Raw genomic sequence first — 11,315 nt, 5'->3', positions numbered from 1 at the left:
GCTCACTTTAACCTCTGTCCATAATTTTTATATGTGAATGCTTCTCACTCTGCAGACAGGAAAGTTGTGTTTGAAGGTATTTTTGCCCCTTTTGCTACAGAAATCCTCTTGAGCGTGTGTGTGTGTGTGTGTGTGTGTGTGTGTGTGTGTGTGTGTGTGTGTGTGTATGTGTGTGTGTGTGTGAGACAGTCTGTCGTCCAGACAGGCGGGCTGCAGTTCCCCCTCCGGCCTGCAGGGGGAGCGACGCTTGGACTCTCGCGTGTCGCAGCGGAACCGGAAGTGTCGGTGTTTTGGTTCCGGTCCGGCCCCACGTGCAGTCCTCCGTGATGTCGGTGCTGCTCGGGCTGGCGGACGGAGACCTGGACCCGGCCCGGCACCGCAGCTCCTTCCTGACCAACAAGGCGGGGGGCGTCCCGGACTGGCAGCCGGGTCAGCGCGGCCTCCGCCCGGCCTGCCGCCGCTGCGGCGCCGCCTCCGCCCTGGTGGTGCAGGTGTACTGCCCGGTGGACCGGACCCCCACCCACCGCAACCTGCACCTGTTCGCCTGCACGGCCCCGGCCTGCAGCGGCCTCTCCGAGGCCTGGACGGCGCTCCGCTCGCAGGGCGCGGCGGAGGACCGCCCGGGCCGGGCCCGCGGCCCCGCTGACCCGGGTCCCGGTCCCGGTCCGGAGCCCGTCCCGCGGGTCACGGACTGGTGTGACGGTGCTGATGACTGGGGCCTGGAGGAAGAGGAGGAGGAGGAGGAGGAGGAGGCGGCAGGGCCCGCTGTGAAGGAGGAACCAGGTAATGGGTCTGATGATGAACCTGAAGGAACAGCTCCTCATTCCGGATCAGAAGGTTCTCCAGCCTTCAGGACTAAAGAGACATTTCTGTTTTCCTCCAAATTCACCTGGAAACACCACATCAGTTTCCACTTTTTAGAATAGAAACACTTTTTAAAAACATTCCTTGAGGCGTTGCTCCACACATGACCAATAGAAAGAAGCTGGATGTCAGATAAGAGGGTAGAAATTAAGTGATTTGAAGTATTAATGTGTAAAAGGCTTAAAGCTGACTGATATAAACACAGAAAGGATGAAATGAAGCAAAACACAGCAAACACTGAGTTTTCTGGAAGGAAGAATATTATAACCATTTCATCTCTTTTCTAAGAAGTTTTGCTTTTTTTATTCTGAGTTTTTATCTTTTTTATTAACTTATAAATTACTTATTTAGTGAAAGCTTCAAGGAGCCACCAGATGGAGGCCAACGAGCCTCATGAGGCCCCAGAGCCGCAGGTTGAACACCGCTGATCCAGGTCATTCACACCTGTAACCCTGTCCTGTCCTCCGTCCCCCTGGCAGAGCGTCCAGCAGGCAGCGAGACGGACGTCAGCGGGCGTCTCCAGGACCTGCAGCTGGAGGACCGGCGTGAGGACGCCGCCGCCGCCGCCGTGTTCAGGCCGCTCTTCATCAGCGTGGTGGAGGAGGCGGACCTGGGCGTGGAGGACGGCGCCCTGGATCACGTCCAGGAGCTGCTGAGGGAGTACGAGAGCCGGGAGGGGGCGGTGCAGGAGGAGCAGCAGGGTGGGGGAGGGGGCGGAGCAGGGGGCGGAGTCCAGGAGGAGTACGAGAAGGCCCAGGCCCGGCACGGGGACCGGGTGTTCGGCGGCTTCATGAAGCGGATCGCCCCGTGCCCGCAGCAGATCCTGCGGTACAGCCACGGCGGCCGGCCGCTCTTCGTCTCCTCGCCGCCGGCCGCCGCCTCCCGCCTGGCGCCGCCCTGCGGCTCCTGCGGTGCCGCCCGCACCTTCGAGCTGCAGCTGATGCCGGCGCTGGTCAGCCTGCTGCGCAGGGCGGACCGCGGCGGCGGCGGCGAGCTGGAGTTCGGCACCGTGCTGGTCTACACCTGCAGCGGGAGCTGCTGGGCGCCCGGTTCGAACTCCGCCCTGGAGGAGGTCTGCTTCGTGCAGGCGGACCCCGACCAGCAGCTCTTCAGGTGATCACGCCACTGTGGTGCTCATGGGCACGGTGGAGCAGTGGTCTGCACGGTCACGCGTCAAGCAGTCTGTGGTTGGAGTCCTGATTGAACAGTGTGGAGTTTGCATGTTCTCCAGGATGAACTCCTGCAGGAGAACAGATGGAGACTTCTGGATGTTCAGAACCTTCAGGATGGTCCACTGTGGAGGTTCCTGCTCCGCCCTGTGGGGGTCCAGTGCTTCTGTGGAACCACAGGAGAGGAACCTCGGGGAACGTTTCAGTGTAGCAGGACAGTCGGTTCATGATGAACGTAGCCTCCACTGGGTCTTCAGAGCTTCCTCATGAGGATTTCTGCTCGGCTTTATAGCAACAATAAAGAAAACCTGGAGTTCTGATGTGTTTTGTTCAAGTTTTTTATTTACAAAAAAATAATCATTTTGCAGCAACGGTTCCATGTATGAAGACAATAAAGCGTCTCCCAGCTTTGATAACCATGTCTCACTTTGTGGATTGTCGGTGACGGTGGTGTCTCGGTGAACAGCTGACAGGATGAGATGTTCCTTCCTCCTCAGCTCGTCTTCTGTCGCCAACTGGTCATAAACTTTAAATATGCAGGAGCTCGTAGAAACGGGTGACAGCGTCTTTAACGACGGATCACTGACACTGACTAGTCTCTGTAAGGCTCAAAGCTGGTCTGACTCTGGACAGGCAGTGGACAGTCACTCAATGCAGACCCACAGATCTCGACCGGTCCTGTTCCGTCAGGAGGACTGGTCCAGGACAGATTGAGTCTCCTGAGGTCTTCAGGAAGTCTTGGACAAGTCTTCTCATCTTTGATCAGTGTTGAGTTTATTCCGTCTTTTCTGCTTCGTGTCTGAACCCATGAGCCCCTGACAGAGGAACCATCCGCTGCTCCAGTGGAGTCGCACGGACGGAGCAGTGTGTGTAATCTGCACTGTGTCCACCAGGGGGCGGCCTCCCTCCACCCATCAGCACCGCGGTCTGTCTGCGTGATGCTGGAACTTGCAGGACGCGCGAGCACTCTTCTTCTGCGCTCAGTGGTGTCCGTCCTCACTTCATCTCTTCCCCTGCTCTCTACACCTCTCTCTCTCTCGCTCTCTCTCTCTCTCTCTCTCTCTCTCTCTCTCTCTCTCTCTCTCTCTCTCTCTCCTTGCGCGCTCGGACCTGAGATCTTTCCTGTGTGCGCGGAGGAGGCTGCACGCACTCCGCGGTGCTGTTGCGTGACTTGTGCGTGTTCGGTGAGAGGAGGCAGAGGAGGAGGAGCGGGACTCCGGGCATCCTCTTCTCCTGCGGATCAGCGGGACTCGAACCTGCAGCCCGGCGTGGAGGACCTTGCCGCTGCACCGCGTCCGGCGGGCCGTTCTGGAATACTGTCTCGGAGCGGGGGGGTCCAGGATGGGGGCGTGAGGGAGAACACCTGGCGCAGCTGGAGGCTGACGGTAGGCTGCACCTGGACACGCGCTCACACGCACGCACACACGCATCCAACACATCTGGACACGAGTTCACTTGTGGACGAACGCGCGCAGTTTGTCTTCTGTTGGGTTTCCTTCACGTGGACGCTCTTTTGGTTCACTCAGCAAAATCAATCAGCCAATCAATTGATCCCAAACTCCCGCGCTGCTCTGCGGCGAGTTCTGACACGCGCACAGGTATCTCCATCCTTTGTGCACACGCGCGCCCATCACTGCAGGCTCTCGTCTGATTGAAGTTGGGGACGCGCGTGCACCTGTGATGACGATGCTCACGTGAGGTGTGTGTGTGTGTGTGTGTGTGTGTGTGTGTGTGTGTGTGTGTGTGTGTGAATGACAGATTTTTTTCAGGCACTCTTTGCATTGTTTGTTTTTTTAAAAAGTTGTTTTCCTCTGAAGTGAAGTTAAACTACAGACTGACCTCCACTCTGGAGGAGCGTCCTGTGTGTGTGTGTGTGTGTGTGTGTGTGTGTGTGTGTGTGTGTGTGTGTGTGTGTGTGTGTGTGTGTGAACACCTGATGAGTGTGGATGAAGGCTTTAGAGGGAGTGTCCCTGCAGGTGTTCCTGCAGCTGGAGAGAGAGAGAGAGAGAGAGAGAGAGAGAGAGAGAGAGAGAGAGAGAGAGAGAGAGAGAGAGAGGGAGAGGGAGGGAGGAGCCACGTGAGCCGCGCCAGCCCAGAGACTGTATTTGCTGTGCGCGCGCCATCGACCGCCAGCAGATCAGCCTCCAATTAGCAGCGCTGACATTTACAGACGTGAGGAAACTGTCGCAGCTGCTTCAACCCTCCGTATGAGCAGAGAACGGCATGGTGTCCGGGAGTCAGGCTGTTCACCCGGGTCTGCGGAGAGCTGCAGGCTGAGCTCTCTCCACTCCGGGCGGATTTCACTTTGCAGAAGCTGTTTGGAGGAACCTTCATCTCCAAACATTTGAACGCTGTAAAAACCAGAGCAGCCAGAACAACCCTGATCAGAGCAGATCAGTTCACCTGAAACATGGATTCCAGAAAAGAATATCCAAAAAAAGTCATCAGATAACATAAAGAGAAGGGAGCCAGCCTTTATTCTGTTTCTACAGTTCATCTCAGCTGAGATGTTGATGTATTTGTAGAGTTTAAAGTTACAGAACTCATCAGGTCAGACTCCCAATCCCTGAGTTTACATGGGACTTTTTATTCTTCTATAAACATGAATGAAGCCTAATTCTGCTCTACAGTGACCATGGAAACACCTTATGTTTGAATCCGAAGAGACCGGCGGATTTATTCTCCTTTTATTCTCCTTTGGAAGCGGAATTATATACTAATTAGGCGCGACTTTATTCTGCTCGTTCTGCGCATGCTCCATCGTGATGACGCAATTTTCCAAGATGGCGACCCGCGGCACGCGGTCCGACTCGTATAGAGACGTGTAACGGCAGTTTTAGAAGAATTGGATATCATGAAACGAGTGGTTCGACGGACGCCCAACAACGAGAACTTTTTCAAAGCTGCAGCGTCAAAGTTAATCTAGAAAGAAAGACGAGAAAATGCTGTTTACTTCCGGGAGACGTCAGTACGTCACGGGGGCTCCGACCAATCAGAACGCTGCACAGACGCCGGCGTGAGACAGGAGTTAATCCGTATTTCCCAGGTAAACACGACGCTCATGAATATAATTCTGAATTACTTTATTCAGAAGAAACTAATTTCAAATTAAAAACACCCTGTAACCCTGTCACTCTGTGTCAAACTGACTTCAAGAAGAAACTGGCTTCACAAAGGTCAATAAAAAATGATTATATGTGTTTCATTTCAAATATATGTGTTTAATTTTCAGTAGTGAAGAACCCAATTACATAATTTATTAATAAAAACCTATTGGAATTTACCTATCGTGGCTCACCCTCAGTCCCTCCACGGTCTACCTTTAGTCCCTCTATGGTCCACCTCCAGTGCTTTCAGGGTCCCTCTTTAATTAATTCATTTTGCCTCCATGACGAACTGAGGGCAGTGAAGCAGCCTGACTCCCATGATGCTTCCTCCACTGTGCTGCATTGACTGTGTGGGGGCTTTTTCCTGTAGCTTCAGTGTTTCTGTATCATTATTCCTCTGCCCTCCAGCTGCCGATCGCAGGCAGACCAGCAGGCATAAGTGTCTCAGATAAAGACGCCTCACCCCTGAAGGCAGACGGCTGCTCCACATAAAGAACCCAGCATGTATGAATGGAAGCAGCCAGAACTCATTGACCAAGGTCACGTCTAGCAGAAGGCTGATTAGATAAATGATCCTTGAGCTCCTCGTCGGTCTTCACTGCATGTCAGGAATACGTCTCCCAGCTCGTATTTCCTTCTGTCAGCATCTCACATTTGATGTCCACAGTTTATGACGCTTCTTCAGCTCATTAGTTCAGAGGACGATGTTCACATAGAGCTGCAGTTTCACCAGTAGACACTGGCAGGGAGACCTTCAGGTAGATGTTGAAGAGCTCAAAGCTATCGGAGAAGCTCAGAGGAAACATTCATTAGTCAGTGTTTGGAGGGTTTTAAGCTGCTGTGTTGCCAGTGGAGACTCATTGGGATCATATCTTTCTGTGTTTGACCCTCAGCTCTGGGGTGACTGTGTATTATTGCTCCAGTCATGGACAGATGTTTCCTGTCCCGAGGATTTCTCCAAGCCTGTAGCTTAAAAAATGTCATCTAATTTTAGTCTGGGGGTCACATGCAGCCCGGGTTGATCTCTGCTGGGTCAGAGCAGCAAAAATACAAAATGCAGCGTATTAGCCATTTAAGAACAACTATCTTAATTTTGTTCTTTTTCAACGCAAAGAAGTTTAACACAATGGAAATGACTTCTGTTTATATGTAACGTTTAATCCGTTGTTTGGCTGCACAGTTTCTGTTGCTTTCAGCACATTCTTACCAAGTAAAGTTTGATTTTCTTGCTTATGTGTTTTTGCTGGAATCAAAACGATTCATCGTGCAGCCCTATTAAGGACCTTTTCATCCTCTTCTTCTGACAGCAGAGCCTGGTTCTCCGTCTCACCCTGCACATGCACCAATCTGTTCAGACCAGACCTCAAACCTCAAACCAGTGACAACGACGCAGCTTGACTCCAAATGGGCGGATTTGCTTTAATATTTAAATCTTTTTCCCACATTGAAAGGTTCATACATTTTCCCATAAAAGGAATTTTTCCCCCGTCTATCAATTATATATCTGCAGCAGAGCCACGTGCACGCCACCTCCGGCTGTTGCTAATTATTGTTACTGATAGGTGTTAGCAGCGAGCGCCGTGTCAACCGCAGCGCTTCAGCTTCACATGAGAGGCTGACAGGAATCTCACACACATCCACTTTTCTCCGAACTGTTCAGGTAATGACAGAGTCTTTGAGACCGAGCCGCCATCTTGGTGCGCCGAGTCGTGCTACATGCTACATGATAAAGAGTTTCGGGGCTCACACACTCGTGCTACAAGCTAAGCATGATTAAAGTACGGCAGATACACTCATGTACAGCGAGCTGGAGTGTGTGGCGACACACAGCTGTGCAGCACGACTGCACCGATCATTCTCTGCCCTGAAGTGTTGGTTTAGAGAGGAGACGCCACAAGTAACCCGAACGCCAAGCCGCTGGTTTCTAGATGTGTTTCCATGCAGGAAAACACACCGTAATGGACGCGTACCGCCAGTCCGCTGCTTCGTCCTTCGAAGACAAAGGCCATGGCTGTATTTACATAATGTGTGTGTGGACTACAACAGTGTGTGTGAACTGAGACCTCAGCTTTATCTGTGCTGGATTCTCACACTCTTCAGACGCCAGGCCTTCGTTTTTCCTCCAGAGCGTAGAACAACAGAGAGACGTTGAGTTTGATGTGTTTCCCGAGGATCCGGACTGCTTCTCGATGCTTCAGCTCAGAAGGATCACTTGAAGGACTTCATCATGTCTCTCGTTGTCCAACAGGTTCCTGAAAGAATGTGAAGCCTCAGCAGCAGAGACTCCAGAGTTCTGCACCAGACGGCGATGCTCAGCACGGGAACCTGTCCTCCAGGACCTCCTTGCTCGTAGGTTGGATCCACCGCTGGTCGACCCTGCTCTGGGTGACAGGGGTCTCCATGGTTTCCACGCCGCTGGCGCCGCCACCCGCCCGTTGACCGTGCCGTAAAGCCCCCCCTCCCTCTGCGTGCGGCGCTGCTCATTCCGCCATGGCGAGGCGTCTGACGGCGCCGCCGGGCTCCAGCCACTGCTTACTCTCTCTGCTGATGCTGAAGAGCTGCTGGCTGCTGGGCGCCGCCTCCCAGAAGCCCGCTGTGGCGGCGGACGCCCAGCTGCCCCTGCAGGAGTACGCTCACTCCATCCGCCTGGATGGCGACGTCATCCTGGGCGGCCTGTTCCCCGTGCACGCCCGCGGCGAGAGGGGCGTCCCCTGCGGCGAGCTCAAGAAAGAGAAGGGCATCCATCGGCTGGAGGCCATGCTGTTCGCCATCGACCTCATCAACAAGGACCCGGAGCTGCTGCCCAACGTGACCCTGGGGGCGCGCATCCTGGACACGTGCTCGCGGGACACCTACGCCCTGGAGCAGTCGCTCACCTTCGTCCAGGCGCTCATCGAAAGGGACGGCTCCGACGTGCGCTGCGCCAACGGGGAACCGCCGATATTCGCCAAGCCGGACAAGGTGGTGGGCGTCATCGGGGCGTCGGCCAGCTCCGTGTCCATCATGGTGGCCAACATCCTGCGGCTGTTCAAGGTAAGAGGCCGTCCCGCTGGATGCTGGGAGTTGTTCTGAACGGTGTGCTGATCGGATCACTGACTCTGTCCGTCTCTGTGGGGGAACCTGTCCTCACCTGTCCCCACCTGTCCTCACCTGTCCTCACCTGTCCTCACCTGTCCTCACCTGTCCTGGTGAACCAGTCCAGTCCTCACCACCAGTCAGCTGGAATTGGCTCCAGTAGAGTCTGGGTGGGTGGATTGTTTGGATTTGTTTCTGGTTCTCCAGCACCACATGTCCATCTACTTTAAATTTCCCCCAAACACAAAGCTCTGCCACGAACACAAAACTACCAGTCAAGTGAAAATCTTGCTTTTAACTGGATTCTGCAAAAGACATTATCACACACTCCAAACAATATCAGCACCAACCAAATGAATTATTGAATACCTAAATCCATTTGACATCATTTCATCAAAACATCCGCTTATCAATCAATCAATCAATAAGGATCAGTTAATATTACACAGAAGAGCACCTTAATGGTGAAATAAAAGCGAAGGGTGGATTGTATTATTCACTTCAGCAGGTGAAGTTTGAGCTGCCAGACATTAACACTGATCCTAAAACTCCAGCTGGACTGAAAACAACGGCCGAATTCTTAAATTCAGTGTACAGTTTGAATCTGTTTCCAGTGATATCCAGACCAACAAGAATCACACTGTGATCGATAACATCACAGTGCAGTAGATGGAAAAACAGAGAGTGGAATCTTGACGACTTACGTAAGTGATCATTGATCGATATTATTAGTCTATCCGATTCATCAGTGTGATAAAAAGAAAAAAAGAATAATTCATAGATCCAACGAGGCTTATTTGGCCTTTAAAAAGAAGTATGTGAGGATGTAAATATAGTCTGTGACTCATTCATGGAGATATTAATAAATCTATATAAGAAAATTTAAAATGAAAAAACTGAACTGAGGAGCCTTACCAAGAAAAATACTATTGACAAACTAAAGGATTACTGAAGACCTGCCAGAAGAAAAATGACTTATATAGAAGTTAAAATCAAGGACAAAAGAAGCAGAAGACAAGTCGAAGAAATATAAAAATAAATGGATACCAAGAGAGTAAAATAATCTAATGATCTACTTATCAAATATAGAAATAATATGAAGGCCACCTGGGGCAATAGATCTGGACTGGACATGATATCAATCAACCATATGATCAAATTGATTAGAGAACTTTTCACACACACGCACGCACGCACACACACACACACACACACACACACACACACACACACACACACACACACACACGTATATAAGCACAAAAGCATGAATGCCATTCACTGCAGAAATATCCATTGCAATAGATAAAAACGTATTGTTTAGCCTCTCTGTTGGCATTAAAAAGGCTTTCAATACAATTGATCAGTAAATATGGCGTCAGAGTGATGGTCATCAATGGCAATATCTGAGCAATAACAGTTAAAATTTGGTGTCTACCCAAACTATTTATTACCTATATCTGTGACTTTATTTCTGGATCTAAACTGCTCAAATATATTCTCTTTGTAGATGACACCGCTGTATTTTATCCTGGGGATAAATATCACAGGTTTTGGGTTTGCTCACCCCTGTTTTTCAAATATCATTTTGTGAAAATAAAAATATGTTGACGACAATAAGGTGACTCATAAAACAACTTTTTATTGTACAATTATTCTAGGAAAACTCACAACAGAGATAACATTTCATGTGATTTAGGATCCAGAAATATTACTGCAGTATTAAATAAAAAACTACATTCCCTTTCTCAAAATCTGAGGCTGTGACTCAGTGAATAAGCAACAAATAAGAACCTCAAAGGTTCAATAACTGCATTAATCATGTAAATAACTTTACAACCATCAAAGTGAAGTTCTATTCAACTCCATGAGCATTAATAATTCAGTCTAATATATCTTGGCGTCTTGGCAGTAGTTTGTTGACTCTGCTGTTTGAACCATCAGTTTAAAGTTGGCGTCAAAACTTCTCCTCTGTTGTTTGGTCACTTGTCGCGTTCCAGCTCCTTCGTTGCAGATGGTCACTTCCTCCAGTTTTCATCAGGTCAGTGTGACCACAGAGGTCATATGACTGACGCTTCGTTTGCTTTCTGGTCACCGGTACTTTGGCTCCATCCATCAGCGCGGATGTGTAACGACAATCTAGTCCTCGATTATAGTACGACCACATTGTGTAGAATACAGTTTCTGGAAAAAATATCGTCTTATGATCGGGCCAATACGGTAAATAAATTATTACTAGAGGTCAAACTTCATGATCTTCAGTGGTTGCAGAGATGTTCTCCTCTTTACACTCTTTAAGCTTGTTTCTCTCTGTAACATGCTCTATGCTCCACACAGTGAGAGAGTCTCTTCATTTGGCCCAAGTCTAGCCCAGATGGAGGACCAGCTCCTGTGTTCTCCCAGTTTTTCACCCATTCCCAGATATTTTTTTATTGTGGAGTTGATTTAATGTTTTATGGCCCAAATGATTCCGCTGAACTTTTTGAGACTCTTCGGATCATAAAGCAAAGTTGTGGTGTGCTGCGGAGCTGTGAGGGAGCGTCTGTAAAGCATTTGACCGAAGGCTTTCTGATTCAGAAATACACTCACTTCATGAAATCCTCTCCCCCCGAACCTCGACGGGGTCGTTCTCCGTACGGGGGAGGGGAACTCCATCACTGCTGGATGGAGTCATTCACCATTTCTCTGTAACTCGACACCATTCTGACAGCAGAGACTCGCCCCGTCCGGCCGTGTACAGTGGAGCAGGCGTCTTCATGCCGGTTATTTTTGCCCTCGCCCCGAAGCCGAGCAGCAGTGCAGAGAACATGCCCGGAAGTTGACAGAAAGAAAAAGTTGATCCCGACGGTTTCTTCCTCGTCCCGCAGCACAAGCTGACAAACGGTATGTGAAGGCGACGCGTGGCCGCGGAAGACACGTTCCAGCGTGGCGAATTAGCCACGAGCCGTGGGATTCATGTGTGACGCGTCGGAGGGCCGAACGGCTTAATGAGGACAGAAAGGCCACAACAACATCGCTTATCTAAAATTAGCTGGAGATGCCTCCGGGGGGCCGAGGGGTGGGGGGGGGGGGGGGGGGGGCCCAGATTGTGCTGACGTAG

General features: G+C 50.7%; 2 protein-coding genes across 3 annotated transcripts in view; both read left to right on the top strand.

Moving 5' to 3' along the window:
- The first annotated feature begins 305 nt into the window (after positions 1-305).
- Positions 306-3,896, top strand: pdcd2l (programmed cell death 2-like). Of its 2 annotated transcripts, XR_003931810.1 has the most exons (3): positions 306-783; positions 1,344-2,354; positions 3,886-3,896. XR_003931810.1 is itself a non-coding variant. In XM_030096555.1 (2 exons), the coding sequence occupies exons 1-2, from the start codon at positions 327-329 to the stop codon at positions 1,979-1,981; spliced, it is 1,095 nt and encodes a 364-aa protein (XP_029952415.1). In that variant the 5' UTR covers positions 306-326; the 3' UTR covers positions 1,982-2,433. The 2 variants fall into 2 exon arrangements, 1 of the variants encoding a protein (XP_029952415.1); XM_030096555.1 differs by lacking the exon at positions 3,886-3,896 and having other exon boundaries at positions 1,344-2,433.
- A 3,760-nt stretch (positions 3,897-7,656) lies between these two features.
- The window catches only part of LOC115391987 (metabotropic glutamate receptor 8-like), a 111,466-nt gene continuing 107,807 nt past the window's right edge, over positions 7,657-11,315 (top strand). Inside the window, exon 1 of the mRNA XM_030096440.1 lies at positions 7,657-8,173. Within this exon, the coding sequence (XP_029952300.1) occupies positions 7,688-8,173 (486 nt within the window). The 5' untranslated portion in view covers positions 7,657-7,687. The remainder of the gene's footprint in view (positions 8,174-11,315) is intronic.

The sequence above is a fragment of the Salarias fasciatus genome, chromosome 7 (assembly GCF_902148845.1).
Source record: "Salarias fasciatus chromosome 7, fSalaFa1.1, whole genome shotgun sequence".
Classification (NCBI taxonomy): Eukaryota; Metazoa; Chordata; class Actinopteri; order Blenniiformes; family Blenniidae; genus Salarias; species Salarias fasciatus.
This window is presented reverse-complemented; position numbering and strand designations above follow the sequence as displayed.

What these genes read in the sequence shown, in the direction of transcription:
- pdcd2l (XM_030096555.1), top strand. Translation starts at nt 327, where the DNA reads ATGTCGGTGCTGCTCGGGCTGGCGGACGGAGACCTGGACCCGGCCCGG. An exon ending in CGCTGTGAAGGAGGAACCAG is followed by an intron (nt 784 to 1,343) that starts GTAATGGGTCTG and finishes TCCCCCTGGCAG; the next exon opens with AGCGTCCAGCAGGCAGCGAG.